This window comes from Gymnoscopelus braueri (assembly GCF_963280865.1).
Source record: "Gymnoscopelus braueri genome assembly, chromosome: 15".
Taxonomy (NCBI): Eukaryota; Metazoa; Chordata; class Actinopteri; order Myctophiformes; family Myctophidae; genus Gymnoscopelus; species Gymnoscopelus braueri.
The window spans coordinates 26,063,833-26,082,473 of NC_137620.1; the positions used below are offsets into that span (position 1 = coordinate 26,063,833).

At 48.4% G+C, this 18,641-nt stretch overlaps 1 protein-coding gene across 3 annotated transcripts in view; it reads right to left on the minus strand.

Annotated features, from left to right (window-relative positions):
• The window catches only part of svep1 (sushi, von Willebrand factor type A, EGF and pentraxin domain containing 1), a 115,376-nt gene that overhangs the window by 67,706 nt on the left and 29,029 nt on the right, over positions 1-18,641 (minus strand). For all 3 annotated transcript variants that reach the window (XM_080451873.1, XM_080451872.1, XM_080451871.1), the window contains exons 2-3: positions 15,341-15,596; positions 13,741-13,917 (exon numbers count right to left, since the gene is read on the minus strand). In XM_080451873.1, the coding sequence (XP_080307999.1) occupies positions 13,741-13,917; positions 15,341-15,596 (433 nt within the window). The remainder of the gene's footprint in view (positions 1-13,740; positions 13,918-15,340; positions 15,597-18,641) is intronic.

Consider the following 18,641-nt stretch of genomic DNA (forward strand, 5'->3'; position numbering starts at 1 on the left):
AAAGTACAATATATTTTCTTAAAGACAGGGTGCCGTGATTTTCAGTGACAGGCATTATGGTTATATTAGGAGGTACTGCAGATTTTTTTCAAAAAAGTGTACAGAAATTGTTAAATTTATTTTTTTATGTGGAGACGCCTCCAGTTCATTAAGTATACAGTACCTGGTTCTCACCTTAGCACCTCCTACACCACCTTAGCACCACCCACCTGTCCTAGTCCCTACTCCTCCTCATGCCCACACCTGTTGTGTTATGATAATGAGGGGGAGGGTACAATTATACTATGTCACTAAAGGGCTGTTTTTCTATTGGCACGTTTGACCCTCAAGGTTTCAGCCCAACTCAAAATAGTCAGAGAAGACATAAAACACCATAAAAACACCACCAGGGGGCTTAATGAAGTTCTATCAACCTCATAGACATGAAAAACTGAAAAAGTGCAAAACCATGGCACCACCTCTTTAACATTTTAAAACATATCTGCATGGACCACCTGTAATTATGCCATGGACCACTAGTGGTCCGTGGACCACTGGTTGAGAAACAGTGACCTACAGCAGGGGTTCCCAAAGTTGCGGTCGTGACTCCACTTGGGGTTGTGGGACACTGACGGTGGGGTCGCGAAATTATTTTGGTTCATAAACGGGTTTTTTTTTCAACAGAATGGATGAAATACAATCTAAAAATTATTACAAATAGTACATTTTACCATTTTAATACATTACAAATAAGCACCAAACGTGGAAGTTTATCTGCATAAATTACCTCCAGGGTTAGGTGGGGTCGCGAGTCAATGGCCGCATTATTTTGGGGTCGCGGGCTGAAAAGTTTGGGAACCCATGACCTACAGTACACTGAATGGGACTTGATTTGAGACCATGGACCAAGCCAAAAGGAATCTATAGCCTTCAGTACTCTTCGGTACCCAGTATGGGTGTCACAGCAAAATAAACACCTGGTGGACACTGAGTGAATCATGGCCTTCACTGACCTTTCTCCCTTACTTCCATTTTCTGTTGCCTTGTCAGTCCAGAGAACCCTAGGGTCCCTATTCTAATCTGGGCATGTCAAAACAGGCAAACATTCTGCGAAAGCAGGCGATTATTTGGTGAAGAGATTTGGTGTAGAGGGAAAAAGGAGGGGTCCCTGGTATAGTATAGAGCCCCGGTCAATGAAGTATATAGGGTTTAAGTGGTCTTTCAGGTGTCAATGTGAATGATGCCATAGCCAGCATAACACAGAGACAAAAAGGAAAGAAAGGGTGAGAGAGAGAGAAGAGATATTTCAAAGACTTGTAGACTTTTTTTTCCGCTCTGAAATTTATTATCTGAGAGTTTGATAGAAGGCAGAGGGCGACAACTAAAGATGAATTTTACATGCAAGTTCGCAGAGTCTGTAAACGGTCAGTTTATGTTTATAAATCAGGCCTGGATTTTGAGTGAGTTCCAAAAATCATATTTTCCACATAAAAATCAAACTCTTAGTACATACGTAAATATACCCCCAAAAAGTAAATTACCCAATAAATTCTGCACTGTATGTTTGAAAATGCCTAGCAGAGTAATGGATTGGACTGTTGTCTACTGTCTACTGTCTGTGATAGTATAAACAAACCTTATTCTATTGCGTTCTATGACAGCCTTCTGGTATGTGTCAGAACTACAGACAAGGGCATGGAGGTGTGTGTGTGTGTGTGTGTGTGTGTGTGTGTGTGTGTGTGTGTGTGTGTGTGTGTGTGTGTGTGTGTGTGTGTGTGTGTGTGTGTGTGTGTGTGTGTGTGTGTGTGTGTGCGTGTGTGTGTGTGTGTCTGTGTCTGTGTGTGTGTGTGTGTGTGTGTGTGTGTGTGTGTGTGTGTGTGTTCATGTACATACATGTGCATGAATGTGAAAGATTGCTGGGATATGTGCATGTGTATCACATTACTGTGAGTGCCATACAGTACGTGCACATTACTGCACTTTAATGTGTGTCTGTGTGCACGTCGACAGCACAGACGTACTGTAAACAGAATAGAATAATAATGTAGACCTTATTTATCCCCTTGGGGGAAATTCTGTTTCAGCTTCACCCAACTGATAGCTGCTCAGGTGGTCTTATTGAGCAGCTCAGGGGGGAGCAGTTAGGGGTTAAGCGTCTTGATCATGGACACCTTAACACATGGGGTGCCAGGAATCGAACCTGAAACCTTCCGTTTCCCAGGTGGCCTCTCTACCCATTCAGCTATGGCCGCCCCCAGGGAATATCACAGAGTTCATTCACACGGTTCAAAACATTTACCACTGGCCACAGTACACCTGCAGCTGTTTTTAGTGTTCCTCGTTCACACTACAGACGACTGCAGGGGGCTCAGAGGAGAGACATAACAAGAGAGAGACAGAGAAATGTTGCGAAACCCCACCCCCCCTTTCTCTTCAGCATTTCACGGATTCCGTATCAAACTCATGCATCATGCTTTCATTACTCTGTATGATTTATGTCCGCTTAGAGGCTTGCCCCTCCCTCCCTCCTAGAATCCATCGGCCATTCACATCGAGCTCAAAATATTTACAAAGCCCGAGCTCGAGAGGGGAGGGGGTTGAAGTGAACGAACCCCTGTGCAAAGACAAAGAGACACAGATACAGTACAGTACATCCGCCAAAGCAAAGGATACATTGAATTATGGCCGGAGTCACCTTTGGGCTCACGACGCTGTGTGCATCTCCACTGGGAATAAAGGGGCTCTAACAAAACAAATATGAAGGATATCAACTCCAAACAATAGCTAAGAGGTCATTCGGCGTACGCGGAACACTGGGCCGATTAATCATGGAGAAGAATCTACATCAGCACATTACCTAGCTAGTTTCCATCTGAGGACAGACGATGGAGTGGATCAAGCACGCCTCCAGATAATCTCTATCTGTGAGCGATGGCATACCGCTGTGGGTGCGTTCTTTTTGTGCCGCACTTCAAAGGGGAGTTCCAGCTGGCCCGTGCCTCCTTCACATCATATTCACAGACACCTAAGGTGGTTCTCTCGTTGATGACCAGATGAGTACTGTACTGTATGTGAGGCTGATAACAGATACGTATGCTATCACTCACACATACATTGCGCAAATGCAGTAACACATGCACGGACGTGTTTGTGCTTGCATGTGCGTGTGCGTGTGCACACACACACACACACACACACACACACACACACACACACACACACACACACACACACACACACACACACACACACACACACACACACACACACACACACACACACACACACACTCACACACACTCTATCTTTAACATAGCCAGCACTCATTTAAAGTAACACTCCTATTCTTTCTACTTTGTCACCTGTCCCTGTTCTCGCTCTCGAGTGTCAACACTGTCCAGGGCTCCATGTTTTACCTTCCTAAACTATGCAGGAAGTCAGCAAAGGGGGTGCTGGGAAGAAGGCGTACATCCAAAAAGAATAAAGTCTGCACACTGGGTCATGCTCCAAAGCTTAAAATTGTATTTTGGTTCCTTTACACCATTGGACGTGAAGTTCAATCAGACTTCATCAGACGGTAGGCTCGAAATGTTACGTCCAATGGTGTAAAGGAACCAAAATAAAATGTTAAGCTTTGGGGACCCCCTAAAGTTAGCCAAATACCTATCAATTTGACATTAAAATGTTTGATTACCACTGGTTTAGAGTGTCATATTGTAAATCGAGCAGAGACTATATTGTTTGATCCGATTGCATTCCATGCATGTTTTGCAGGAAAGGCCACTGCATTTGGCTGCAGAAGGTCCCATAAGCCTTTTGAAACAAAAACTGCAGAGATTACAGCAGATGAATCGTTCTCTTCTTTCCCTCTGATATAAGTCAGAGCGACAGCACTGCTTTTCATCATTGTCATCGAATACGAAATATCAAACATAATAAAGGAAAATGCGCGAAACCTCTAATGCTTCTGAGTCAAGGGTGACGGGTCTGACGACTAACGTGCGCCAAAGCCGTGCACCCAGCTTTGCAGTTATGAAAAGCAGAACCACCCCTAGTCTTTGCCAGCGGCACCACAGTACATGGCTGCCACCTCTGTCTGCCACTCAGGCCTCTGGCAACCCCCCTCCCCGAAGCAAAGAGAGTGCCCATAACTCACACAACACCTATGGTTCAGCCAAGCCCTGCGAGGTTAAAGCAACAACATTTAACAGTGGCTGAGACACTGTTGGAGGCGTACTGTAATTCTTTGGGGGAAAAAAGAAAATCTACAACATTTTGTCAACTTAGTTGGTTTCCTGGTTACTGGTTACTTTACAGCAAATCAAATTAAGCTTTAGAGCAAACCCCCTCAGACAGACGTATGGTACAGCTTGTAACAGCCAAAAATCTTCAATGAACGCAGTGTTCAAAGATGATGTTTCTTTTTCTTTGACATTGCTTGCAGTAAGCAAACCAAAAAAAATAGTTGGGCTGAGCGGTGTGTGTGACGAGTGTGACAAAATGTGTGAAATCGTGCCTCATAACAGAAAAAGAGAAAGAGAAGAGAAAGAGAAATTGACAGACGGGAGGAGAGGAAACATCTTTGTGGGTCGAGAGCGTCTCGCTGTGTCCTTCCTTTCCTTGGAGCCGGCTGAGACCAGCTCCGCAGTCTGTCCTCTGCTATTAATTAAACCATCAAACACATTAATAAGGCAAAGCAGGCCCTCCAGTCTCGACAGCATCTGATGGGAATTAGGGTGGCGTGTGGCTGGGGGGGACGACCCTGATGCCCTCGCCTTGTACACCCCATCCCCCTTCCATATATTGCTGCTCTCTCACCCTAGACTGTACTCTTCTTCTTCTTTACCCCCCTTTCTAGAATTTTGTACACTTGTCCAAATGGTTTGATCTCCGTCTACCCCATTTTCTGATTCTCGATTTAAAAAAGCCAGCACGTGGGCAGGATTATCACCCATTCACCTCCCAGTCAAGGGGATATAGATTGTTGTCACTGTTTCACTCTGGTAATAAATACTGCAACTCTGTGATTTATTACTCAGACTTATGCATATGTGCACATGTATAAACACACACACACACACACACACACACACACACACACACACACACACACACACACACACACACACACACACACACACACACACACACACACACACACACACACACACACACACACACACACACACACACACACACACACACACACACACACACACACACACACACACACACACACAGGCCATTTCATTTGTCGTGCTGTCTCACTGCTCTCCAACAATCACACGGCCACAACGCGCTGTGTTTCCTCTCTGAACTTCTTGATTACAACACTGGCAGACATTGTGCATTAAGGCTCCTTCAGACGAGACGGAGCATTAGCTGTGGTCTGCATTATTTAAAAGGCTAAACTGACTGGCCTGCCAATAGTCATGACGACTATGTCTTCAGATTGAAAGCTGCTCTAATGTATTTATTCGATTGCCTGTAAAGTGGGTCCAAAGCGCAAATCACTTTTGATTAACATAGGCGTCTGGTGGAAATGCGCCTGAAGGTCGCATCATGACTGCATCGCCGCCGCAATTAGAAAAAATAAATCTCATTCTTGTAGTTCGATCTCTCACAAGGAAGAATGAACCACAATCTCAACCACAGTCATTTCCTTATCATTCTGATGGAAAAGACTCTTAGCAGATATGTGTTGACAGTCTGCACTGTTATACTGTATACAGCACCATGTGTGGAATTCACACCCAGGCCCAGAATTCTCAACAGCATGGCTTTAATATCCGGAATCCTCCTTACAATGTTAACCTAAGGGGGCAATCACACTGTTGCTAGAAATACATTGCCCTATGTTGCAGGCTTGCAGCACGCCTAGCAAGCACTCTCTTGTGCCGTCACATTTTTCAAGTGTTTTTAGACACAAATAAAAGTTACAATATTTTCTAATTTTCAGCGCAAGGCCATAGAGTCACACTGCTCCTTCCTGTTTTGACGCCAGCAGATGTGGTAGGAATGGTGGCAGGATTAATCATGTCTAAATATTTGATATTAGATTCAAGACTCAACATCTAGTTGAATAAATGTTTCCTCTATGATTCATTATTTCATCACCCGGCTATGCACACAGGCCCCTCCCTGATACGCTGCTTTGAAGCATAGCTAGCAAGTCATCTTGGTGTGATCACCCCTAAGAGTCTTAGGGCTGATCACATCAAGTGAATCTGTTAATCTGTTTGTCTCCACCAGCAAGAACTATGATTAACTCAATAAGAACTCAAAACCGTTATTTTTTTTTACCCTAATTAATGAACTCATGGTATGCAGCAACAACATATTATGCAGCTATTTATACAATACTTACAATACAAGTACTGTATGTTATGACTGCATGTTGTACATTATCTTATAAGCTCATGTGGGCTGGGGGGCCCTCAGGTACAGGACACTTAAATAAAATGTAATCAATCAATCAATCAATCAATACGGATTTGTGTTGTTGTTGATGATGTTGATGTAGTTATTATTTCGTTTTTTAATACTTTTCATTGGTTCAATATTTATAAAACCAGAGACAGACGTAACCATTTCCAACCTTGTGTCCCTATAGCAAAAATAACAGATCTACAAACTCCCAACGCGTCACATGTGTTGGGAGCTACTGTAAATTACAATAGGGCAGTACAGTGATTAAGAATGACCAATAGCATTAATTTATGAAAAACATCCAAGATGAAATATGGTGTACAAGGTTTCTAGTCTAATTCTCCGTAACATACTCACTATGGGATATCAGCGCCCCCTGGCGTTGATGCAGAGCTACATACCATAAACTCCCGGGCCATTCATTGGCTGAGAAGGGTATGTCACGTGTCCGGTAGACCGGAAGAGGTATAAAACCTCTTGCGTGACGTGGCTCATCCTCTTTCGCTTCTCTGCATGGCAGATGCAACAGCACAAGACATACCTTAATAATAACAAACATAACTTTGATCAGGACAGAAACCAGCTTTAGCCCACTCGGTGGTACTTGTACTAACCAACGGGTTTTCCTCCTATTAAAAAAAAAAATTGTATTATTTCCGCTCCCGCGGCTATCTTCTGTTTCTTTCTTTTACTACTAAAGCAAGTTTTCCTCCTTTGAGTTTTCCGCGCTCTTAGCCTTGCGGCTGAAAGCTAACAGGTTAGCTCGAGATGGAGGTTCCACGTCCCTGCGTATTGCTGCTCTGCCGCTTGATGATCGCCGGGGATGACCCTCATGGTTTCTGCATCTCGTGCCTCGGTCTCTACAGGGCCGAGGCATTTCCAAGATGCACCGGGACGCTGCGAGGACTGCGCTCTGTTCTCCACGCTGCACCTCGATAGCCGCTTAGCCAGGGCAGCGCGGGAAGCAGCGACGTCTCGTCCCCGGTCGTCGCGGATCCAGCAACACCCCGCATGGACACCGGCCCAGGGAACGTGGGTGGTGGGGCCCACCACGTGCGCTCACAGTCCACAATGGGCCCTCCGGCAGTCCCGGCTGCGAGCGGCGTTAGCCACCGCTCGCAGCACCTCCAGGCTGCTACACAAGCCGTGCTACGCAGCACTGCAGCGGCCGCTAGCACCGTGTCTGGGGGAACCACCCAGGTGCAACTACCTAGCGGCACTTCCTCCCCCTCTTCCCAGCCGTCTACTCCGCTGCCACAGCAAGCGTACCGGGCCAGCGGTGCGTCGCCAGGAGACAACGAAGGGGCTCCGGCGACGGCAGCATAGGCGAGGGGAGAACGAGGCAGAAGCTCGTGAGTGAGTTAGCCCAGACTAGCTACGTTAGCTGCTTCGCTAGGTTAACGTAGCCTTAGTCAGGCAGTGTTTTTGTTGGCTTGACACCCATGCAACAGGTTATTGACAGCGTTGTCCTAGCCTAGCTTGCCTCGCTAGGATAACACCAGCTTGTTAGCCTTCTCACTCTGTGTATCGAGCAAACCTCGGGGGCTTCTGAAGACCTTGGACAGGCTCATCGGGCGCCATTGGGACACATGTTGTTTTTGTCATAAGAATATGTTAAAACGTTCATGCTGTTTACTGTTTCTGTGCCTGCTCTTGTTTCATACTCATGTTCCAAGTACATAAAGCACATTAGCACATTAGCAGACTCTCACCGGTGCACAGACCGGTTCAGACATGACCCCTTGGCCGTACCGCCTCACGTTCGCCGCTGGAGGGCGACAAAGCACCTCCTAGAGGTTTGTCGACACTCCGTGCAGAGCCTTTGGGCTCAAACAAGATGGCGGCGGCCAGAGTAAGTTAGGAAGAGAGTAATGACAGTAGCGTCGATCCCATTGTGAGAATGGAAGGCGGAAGTGCTCTGTCTACGTCAATGAGATAGTTCCAATGTTGGAACTATAGCCCATAGAGGCCCGCTTTGCGGCGAGATCAAAGCGTGACGTTACTCTCTTTTCTACACTCTGGCGACGGCCAAGGTAGGATTACTCATAGATATATATATCCAGTGGTGTGATCTAGTTTTCACTGTATATATCTATGGGCTTAATTCTGACGCCGGGGTTTTTTCCCGTGGCCAATCACGTGACTCCTCCGAGTCCTCCGTTGGCCAGGGCTTACCAGCGCTACTAAACGAGGGCCACACACACGGCCCCGTCTGTCCAGCGTCGCGTCTGTCCAAGTAGCAGTGCTGTTGGTTCCCATGGGAACGAACAAGCTGCGGTGACGGACAAACCGGATGCTGACGTCAGGCAAGGTCCCGTAGACCCCGCGGGGTCCTTGGGACAGACCGTTAGTACCTCTACTGCCTCGAGCGGTCACCTCAGGGTTAGCACCGCCGGCGGCAGTGGCAGCGTCACTGGTCCCCATGGCAACGGTCCCCATGGCAACGCTCCCACTCTCCGAGCGGCCGATGACGTCATAATCCAATCCACTCGCTCGGTGTGTGAAGTAATGGAAGGTTTGCAAGTCGAATCCTTAGGTATTGCTCACAATACTAAAGGGTTTCAGGCTGCAATTCTCCACAAAAACCCCCCATGACAGAAAAGTATTGTTTTCCCATGCAAAGGGTCTAGCAGCCGTCACTCTGAGGGGGGAAGTCTCCTTCCTCTTGAGCAAGGGCGCTATTAAAGAATGACTTCCGATACTTCTGTTTACTATCCCAGTACATCAGCGTTGCACTGTGTGTGTACGGGGTTTTTCAGTACAGCAGTGACACACTGTGTTTGTATTGGTCAGCTCCCCTGGTCCGCAACAACACATTGTGGTTGTATTGGTGTGTTTTCCACGTGCTCTTATGCATAAAATCTCCTATGTCGGACACGGTGTTGTTCCTCTCATGCAGAGGATAAGGCAACCATGTCTCTGAGAGAGGGGGTTCTCTCTCTCTCCATAGTGAGTATGTTACGAAGAATTTGTCGAGAAACTCGAAGTTACGTTGTAACCCCGGTTTCCTTAGAATTCAGAGTGACATAGTCAGAGAACTATCTATGAATCGGAACCAACTGGTTTTCTATTCGTAATATTTTCTGGTGGAAAAGAAGGGGGGGGGGGGTACGACCCTTTCTGAATCTGAAGGGTCTCAATAGATACTTGGGTCAAAGAGCGGACCTCTGTCTCCGCCATTTTGGAGGGACAGATGCCCCCTTTGCCTTACCGCCTCACGGAATACAGGCCTCGTTCGCCACTAACGAGCGACAAAGCACTCCCTACGGGGAGGACGACTTTGTCGACGCTCCGTCCGGAGCCTTTGGGCTCAGACGAGAGGGCGACGGCCAAGGTAGGCTTATTTCGGACGGCCCCGTTTGTCAGAGTGACAGCGCCGTTGGTTTCCATGGAAACAGACAGGCTGCGCTGGCGGACAAACCGGATACTGACGTCAGGCAAGGTCCCCGTGACCAGTCACGTGACCCCGCCGGGTCCTCGGGACGGACCGTTAGTACCTCTACTGCCTCGAGCGGTCACCTCAGGGTTAGCACCGCTGGCGGCAGTGGCAGCGTCACTGGTCCTTTAGCCTTGACTAGCTTGTTAGCTGCTAGGTTTGCATAACCTTCAGTCAGGCTACTGTTGCTTCGATTGGCGGCTAACTGGCCTCACTAACAACAACACATTGCAGTGTTGTTTTTTGGTGCAGCGCATAGCCAGCCCCGCTAAAGCAACACCACGGTGGCCACCTACCACCGCTACCCTTCCACGGTCTCTAACGGCCCCGCATGTGCGGGTCCGCTGGATCACGTGGCGACATCACCGGTCCAGTTGGAAACGTGTGCGTTGTCCGCACTGGGTGACATCAGAGCCCCTACTAACTCGCTTGCTGAGGCAGCTTGTTGGAGAGTTTGCAGTCCGGAACTGTTTACTATCCCGGTACTTCAGTGGTACACTGTGTGTGTAGGGGTTTTTCAGTACATCAGTGACACACTGTGGTTGTACTGGTCATCTCCCCTGATCAACAACAACACACTGTGGTTGTACTGGTGTGTGACCCTCTTTGCGGACGGTGCGTTAAGGAGATGGGTGGACCAGCATTGTTTTCAATGCTTGTTTCCACGTTCCTTTCTATCCACCACGGTCAGGAGGTGGCGCGGCACACCGACGTGAAGGTTTCCCCACTTGACGTCGCGGGGTTTTTCACCGTCACCGTCCGTCGAGCGTCTTGGTCCCGTCTCAGCGGACCACCTTCATAGGGGATCTCGCTGGGCTAGACCAGGCTCACGGCGCGTCTGTCCCGGGCGGGATAGACAGCTTTTCGGCCTATGGTCTTCTCGCGTGAGGCGACAAGTCACATACAGGCTATGCGTGCAGGCGACGGGTCTCATGACTTCGGCCTTACACCTGTTTCGTTTGGACAAGCCCCACATGTGACCTTTTTTCCCCGGAGGTGGATGTGGGCTCTTGGAGCCCCGTCCACCTGAGGTTATCGGAAGGTCCGGGTATCCCCACGGTGCGTGGACACGCTTCGATCGTGGTCAGATGCAGCCCTTCTGTCCAAGGGGTCAGAATGGGGGCTGTGGTCTCGCGGAAGGTCATTACCACGGACGCCAGCCTCACAGGAGGGGTGCCGTCCACGAGAGCCGCTCGGCCAGGGGGGTGTGGGGTCCCAGTCTACAGACGGCCCACATCAACTACCTGGAGCTGATGACGGTCTTCTTCTGACGGTCAGACTTTGCAAGGCTCGGGTTTCGAGGTTGTCATGTCCTGGTCAGAACCGACAACACCACGACCGTGTGCTATGCCAAAAGCAGGGAGGCCTGGCCTCTCCAGTGTTGGACAGGCTAGCTGGCGATCTGACGCTGTGGTGCGACGCGCGCCTTACGTCAACCAGAGCCTCACAGGTACCGGGCCTCCTGAACAGCGGAGCGACTCTGTTGTCCAGGGGCATTTTTTGGTACGCAGATTGGCCTCTCCTCCGGAGATAACAAGCCGGATCTGGGCCAGGTTGGCCGACTGAACTGCTTTATGCATTCCCGTCACTGGAGTTGGTCCTCTCAACTTGGAGAGGGTCAGACTCCACGGACTGTCAGTGCCACTGGTGGCACTGGCGTGGGGCGCGTGGAGGTTAGGAATAATCCTCTCCTCTACAACGAGCCCTGGGCCCTCCCCCCGATCAGAGATCTGCTACGGCAGGCAGGGGTTGGGATTTTCCACAAGCAACCTCAGGACCTAGACCGGTGGGCTTGGCCCGTGAGGGGGAGACCTTGACTTCTTATGGCCTGCCCCCTGAGGTGGTAGCTACCATCCAGGGGGCGAGGGCCCTTTCCACGAGGTCTGCGTACGACGACAGGTGGAACCTGTTCGTGTCTTGGTGTCTGAGTCAGTCACCGCCGGTTGAGGCCTTCCGGGCCTCGGTACGCAGCATCCTCATGTTCTTGCAGGACAAATTGAACCAAGGTCTGGTTTTCTCGACGGTTAAGGTGTACCAGGCGGCCATTTCCGCTTGTCACGTGGGTTTCGATGACATGACGGTTGGCCGACATCCGCTGGTGCGTAGTTTTATGAACGGTGCCAGGCGGGCCAGGCCGGTCTCTAGGCCTCTGTTCCCGGCCTGGGACCTGGCGGTGGTGCTGGGGGCGCTTTGCCTCCCACCGTTCGAGCCTTTTCACTCTATGAATCTGGAGATCGTTAGTCTCGAAACGGTTCTTGTGGTTGTTTTCACTACAGCTACACGGGTCAGCGACATACATGCGCTCTCAGTAAGTTCGGAGTGCATGAGGTTCTTGGGAGACGACAGCAGGGTTTGGTTAAGCCCAACATGGCGTTTGTTCCCAAGAACGGAATGGTGACCCAGACACCGGTTGAGCTGATAGTTTTTCATCCGCCTCCTTTCGCTTCTGCAGAGGATAGGCGGCTGCACTGTCTCTGCCCAGTGAGGGCGTTGAAGCTCTACTGCCAGAGGACGGCGGTCGGCCGGTCGTCGTCGCAACTTTTTGTCTCCTTCGGCCCAGATGGTCGGAGGAAGGCAGTGACTAAGGCGACGCTTTCTAGATGGAGTTTGGATGCCATTAGGCTGGCCTACGTCAGTAGTGGCGCTCCAGTTCCAGAAGGACTGAAGGCTCACTCTACTAGAGGCGTGGCTACTTCCTGGGCCCTCTCCAGGGAAATGTCGGTCCAGGAGGTGTGCGCGGCCGCAAACTGGTCGTCTCCATCGACTTTTGCGGCCTTCTACAGCCTGGATGTGGCAGCGGCGTCAGTGGCGCACGCTGTACTGGACATAGCGGCTGTCTCTAGTTAGGGTAGGGGAGGTTAGGCAGGTTTTTTGTGTAACCCGTCTTTTTCCCTTCTCTACCTTCCTTCTCTTGAGTCCCCTCGGAACCACCGTTGGTAGGTTTCCAGGGGAGGAGGCCCTGTTTCCTTGTTTTCACTTATGGGTCAGACTTGTGTCTGTTCATTAGATGAATAGGCAGACTTGGTCTGTCAGGGTCCTTTTCTTTCAATTATATACCGCACCCCGGCCCGGAGGGCTGGGGCGCCCGTGAGGCCGAAGGTCACGTCCAGGGGGACGGGGCCTTATGGCTAGGGGGCGTGCGGACCTGAGATTCGGTATGGCTATAAGCCCCAGGGGGGTTTATGTATCCCATAGTGAGTATGTTACGGAGAATTAGACAAGAAACTCAGGGTTACGGATGTAACCCCGGTTTCTTTAGAATTCGGAGTAACATACTCACCTAACACCCCTGTTTGTGTGCATCTGCATGCAGAGAGTGTGTTAAAGAGGATGAGCCACGTCACGCAAGAGGTTTTATACCTCTTCCGGTCTACCGGACACGTGACATACCCTTCTCAGCCAATGAATGGCCCGGGAGTTTATGGTATGTAGCTCTGCATCAACGCCAGGGGGCGCTGATATCCCATAGTGAGTATGTTACTCCGAATTCTAAAGAAACCGGGGTTACATCCGTAACCCTGAGTTTCTGCCCGACAGAGATGGTATGATGGTCAGTTTTCAGCAGTGATCGAGGATCTTTAGTTGAAATACATTTTTATTTCATTTTGAGACTAAGATTAAGATGACTGTATAGGCCAATTTTGTGCAATAGAATACCACAACACTCAAAACCCCCAACACATATAGTGTACTGTACAGCACATGCATCTCTTGGTCTGTGGACTTTGAAGTTTTGGTGCTTTGCTCAAAGGTATATTTTGATCGATACAAGTGGGCAACATACTGTAGATGCAACAGCAGCTTTCCACTCATAGCTGGAACAAGTCCTCCTCAGCGCTTCCAGAAACTCTTTAACCTGAACAGTTGAAGCTGCAAGCTGTGTGCGTTCCTCCTACCTGTACACTCGTGCTGAAGACCTTTTCCGTAGTGTCCCTTCTCACAGACGCAGTCGTACTGTCCGGTGTGCGTCCCACACTTACAGCTGGCCATCAGGTCACAGCAGTCCCTGCCCGCCTCGCACAGGGACGAGCAGCGAGACAAGTCCTCTTGGATGTAGCTGCCCGTAGGGAGGTCTGGAACACAAGAACACAGGTATATACAGTACTGAATCACTGAGACTGAGAAAAGAGTGAGGCAAAGATTTGAGTGCTTTAATGCAAGGATAATGCTAGCACAGTGCTGCAGTGTTATTGTTTTGTTTTTTAAAGAAAAGAAAGGGGGAATTTATGTTTTACTGAAACATATTTTACTGAAACAATAGGGTAAGACATCTATAGCATGAGAGAAGGCTCTGGCGGGATCTGATCCCAAGCCAGCAGGAACACATGCAGTACAAGCCCCCAAGCCATCTCAGAGTACCTGGGTTTGTTTTTTAGGAAGTGTCATCGCCACAGGATAAGGGCAGGCTTTTCAGACAGAGAGTGTGAGACAGAACGGAGGCTGAGCTGATAGCCATGAGGCCTGGCTTTCATTCTAAAAGCCTTATCCTTCCTCTGTCTGACTAAGCCCTGACCCATTCACTACTGTCTGTTCCTACAGTACTGCCTGTGTTTGTGACTATGGTGTGTGTACAGTAATTCCCAGTGTGTGTGTGTGTGTGTGTGTGTGTGTGTGTGTGTGTGTGCGTGTGTGTGTGTGTGTGTGTGTGTGTGTGTGTGTGTGTGTGTGTGTGTGTGTGTGTGTGTGTGTGTGTGTGTGTGTGTGTGTGTGTGTGTGTGTGTGTGTGTGTGTGTGTGTGTGTGTGTGTGTGTGTGTGTGTGTGTGTACTATATTTGCTGGTCATGTTTTAGGAAGCAATTCAAATGCAATTGATATTTGACAACCATGACAGTCCCATTTCCGCTGATGCGCGGGAAGCCCCGCACAACTGTGGGAAACGGGCGTTCTATCTTCAAGACTGTATGGGATTGAAGCTGCATGGCTGTTGGCAGGACATGAGAGCACAGACCATGGGAAATGCACAGTGTCAGATGACTTAAAAAGAAATAATATTGTCCTACTTTGAGGTCAAAACCTCAACATAAGAAACATAACTCCAGTGCAACTGATGACGAGGGGAGTAATTACGGGAGTAGGGAGTATATTTAATACAAATTATCCCTTGTGTTATTAAAACTAGGGTGAGCGCCTATGTCCAGAGTTGGCTCAATTGTCAGAGGAAAGTGAGTGTGGATGAGAGCAGGCACGTCAAGTGGGACACAAAGACACAACACAAAGACACAACAGTAATGGGAGGTACACATGATACTTATTGTGTACCTCCCATTGCTGTTGTGTCTTTGAATCAGGCCTGATGACACTCCTAGAAGGCTCACAGCTTTATCCTTCACAGGACAGAGAGGAAACTGCAGTATCATCCAAAATGCATAATCTTACAGTGTCTACCCCCTAATATACCTCTCTTCCTCCGTCACTGCTATGCATTGAACTCCCACTGTTTTTGTCTGTACCAAAGCACATTAAGAACAATTAAAGTTTGTATTTCCTCTCACTCACCCTCGTGCAGCGCCCGTCGCGCCAGAGCCTCAAACTCTGCAAAGTTGTGTACGAGGTAACAGTGCTGGTCCTTGGGGTGCGAGGCCATGTCGTGGAGCTCCCTGATGTTCCCCTGCCAGATGCCCAGGGTGAAGATCTCGACGCCGCGCTCCCTCAGAGTGGCGGCCACCGGCCGGGGGTCACCACCGTTGGAATAACCGTCGGTGATGAGGAAGATGACCCTGGTGGCGTTGGCCCGTGAGTGACGCAGGATTTGCTGCAGGAAGAGAGACATGCTAAATGATGAGAGGTGGATTTTGAGTCAATTAGTATACTGTATAGTATACACTGACAGTTGAAGGTTTATCTTGCAAGCTGTCTGTGACTTTTGACAGGATGATTTACTACTAATATATCTAAGTACAGCTAACTAAAATGTTACACTTCAAAATCTATAAATAGTTCTTTGTTTTTCTTGTCCAATTGAGGGTCTAAGGTTAATTCATTAGCAACAGTAAATACAACAAAGCAATGTACAACATGGACGATACACGCAAGGGGCCTGTGAAAAACATCTTTACACAAACATACAAACAATAAACAAGCAAAGTCATCACTTAAATACATAAATCCCACACATTTTTCAGTCTACCAGAATACTCTGGGGCTTTATTGACAAGACTAAATTGAATAACAAAGAGCGTCACACACGACCACTAAGAACAGCCTTCGATTCTAAGGTTCCTCAAAACACTGCATCAGCAAGTTAGAAAATGAGGGCAAAAAAAAATAGAAAAAAAGAAAAACAGAGAAAGAAATTGTAGAGAAAACTCTACAATTGTAATTATTTCTCCAACAGGCAATCCAGCTGCTGCCAGTGGTCTGCAACCACCGGAGCACAGGGGCTGGCGCTAGTGGCCCGGCCTGCCATGCATGGTCCAGACACCGGCTACAGTTCCCAACCTAACTTTAGAACACCATTTACAATCCGCCACATACAATTAGACAGGACGTTAAAGTCAGAGAAACATATCTTTATATGTTCTCTGGGAGAAAAAAAAAAAAAGCATTGAACAGAGCCTACTATGCAGACCAAGTTTAAAGTGTTATAGTTTGTTGTAAGATGTTTGGAGCGAGGGCGAGAGGGTTTGCGTGGAAACTCAAAAACGTACAAAGGAGAAATTACTGAAGGATACGGTGAAAAGCAGCCTTTACTTGTGGTTACTAGCAGTGTTGCTAATCTACTGTAAGGATTACACCTTGTTATACTGGTCCCTGATGCAGACCAGAGGCGTCATTTCAGAAAAAAATAGGGGGTGTGGCAAAAACAATTCCCACTCAAACCCTACAGTATTTGAAAAATAGCAAAAAATGGATTTACAAGCTCACAACAAAAATAGGGATGCAAGGTTGAAAGTGGTTAATGAATGTACAAATGCAGACAAAAAAACACATACTGTATATTGTTGATACTGTGTTGATATGAGATATTTTTTCTTCTGTATCTGACCTGTGTTTGTAACTGCTATACTGCCTTTGGCAACTGCATTTCCACCATGGGATCAAAAAAAAAAAGGTCTGTCTGTCTGTCTGTCTATCTGTGTGTCTAAGACTATGAAGCAGATGAGAGCGATGTCGTTTATACTCAAACAGCACGGTTATGCTCTTCATTGCAGTTAAACTCTTTATTTAGCAAATGCAAAGTCCTCGAGCCAAGCAGTTGCCTCCTGGTCTGCTATATGGAGGGTGACTAGTCCTCCAGGAAGTATTTCGAGAGGGCAGGCTTCAGTGATGTGCTTCATTGGTTTGCTCCTTCTCCAAAAGCACACAGTGGGCTATGGCTGCTGCAGCATTGTAGAGAAGAACCAGGGACAGGAGGCAAACAAAGCATGCGCACCGAAGAGCTTTGTGCCTAAAAGGAGCACACTAATGACTCTGCAGATGGACAGCGTGAAAGTGAGAGGCGCAGCGAGGAGAAAAGGCGAGGCCCATCGACGACGAGCCAGGAAGGGTGGAGAAAAGAAAAACACAAGAGGCAAGGAGAGGGAGAGAAAGTTCTGTTCTTTATTGTCTAATTGGCTACACTTCAAGCGTCTCCGGCGGAGGAGACATAATTACAGAGCCCGCGAAGCGAGGGAGGGAGGGAAGGAGAGACAGAGGAGGGAGGCAGGGAATGAGGGATGGAGAGAGAGAGAATAGAAGATTGGGGAGAGCCCGGCTCCTGTGATCCTCAAAGGCTCCAGGCTCCCTTGGTGCTCTGGTTCCCAGCCCAGCCCACTCCCAGCTGTCAGAGCACACAGACGGGGCCGCTTCATTACAGAGAGGGGGGCCCTCCCTGGTCCTCTGTGGCCCCTACCAGTTGTCACCACAGTGATGTCAATGTGGTGTGTGTGTGTGTGTGTGTGTGTGTGTGTGTGTGTGTGTGTGACTTTACAAATTTCCCCACAATTACAATTTGTGTCGCACACCACAATTTTTTGGTGTACTAAACCACAGCGCACACTAAGTGAAAATGGCAAAAATGGCAAAAATGGCATCTATAAAAGTGGCATCTTAAGATGTTGATGTCCTCACAAATAAAAAATACAACCACATATGTCAGTGAACTTGTTTGACTGTGCGTGCGTGCGTGCGTGTGTGTGTGTGTGTGTGTGTGTGTGTGTGTGTGTGTGTGTGTGTGTGTGTGTGTGTGTGTGTGTGTGTGTGTGTGTGTGTGTGTGTGTGTCTATACAAATTTCCCCACAATTACAATTTGTGTCACACACCACCATTTTTCGGTGTACTAAACCACAGCGCACACTAAGTGAAAATGGCAAAAATGGCAAAAATGGCATCTATAAAAGTGCCATCTTAAGATGTTGATGTCCTCACAAATAAAAAATACAATGTCAGTGAACTTGTTTGACTGTGCGTGCGTGCGTGCGTGCGTGTGTGTGTGTGTGTGTGTGTGTGTGTGTGTGTGTGTGTGTGTGTGTGTGTGTGTGTGTGTGTGTGTGTGTGTGTGTGTGTGTGTGTGTGTGTGAGAGAGAGTGTGTTCAGTGGTATTTTTTAAGGCCCTTTTATTGGGTGACTGCTCAAAGGGGCTGTGGGGCCACAGTGGTTTCCGCGCGAGCTGTGAGTCAACCTCTGGCGTAAGAAGACGGCAGAGATGCCACCACGCAGAGCATACATACTGCACGCACGCATGCCCACTAATAACAGCCTCTCCACAAATACTCGCCGCATACTTTGGGCTGCAGTATGAACGTAACAGATAACCACACGCACTAGCGCGTGGGAAGGAGCTGACCTTTTACAGTAACGCTTCACATGCTACAGCTTA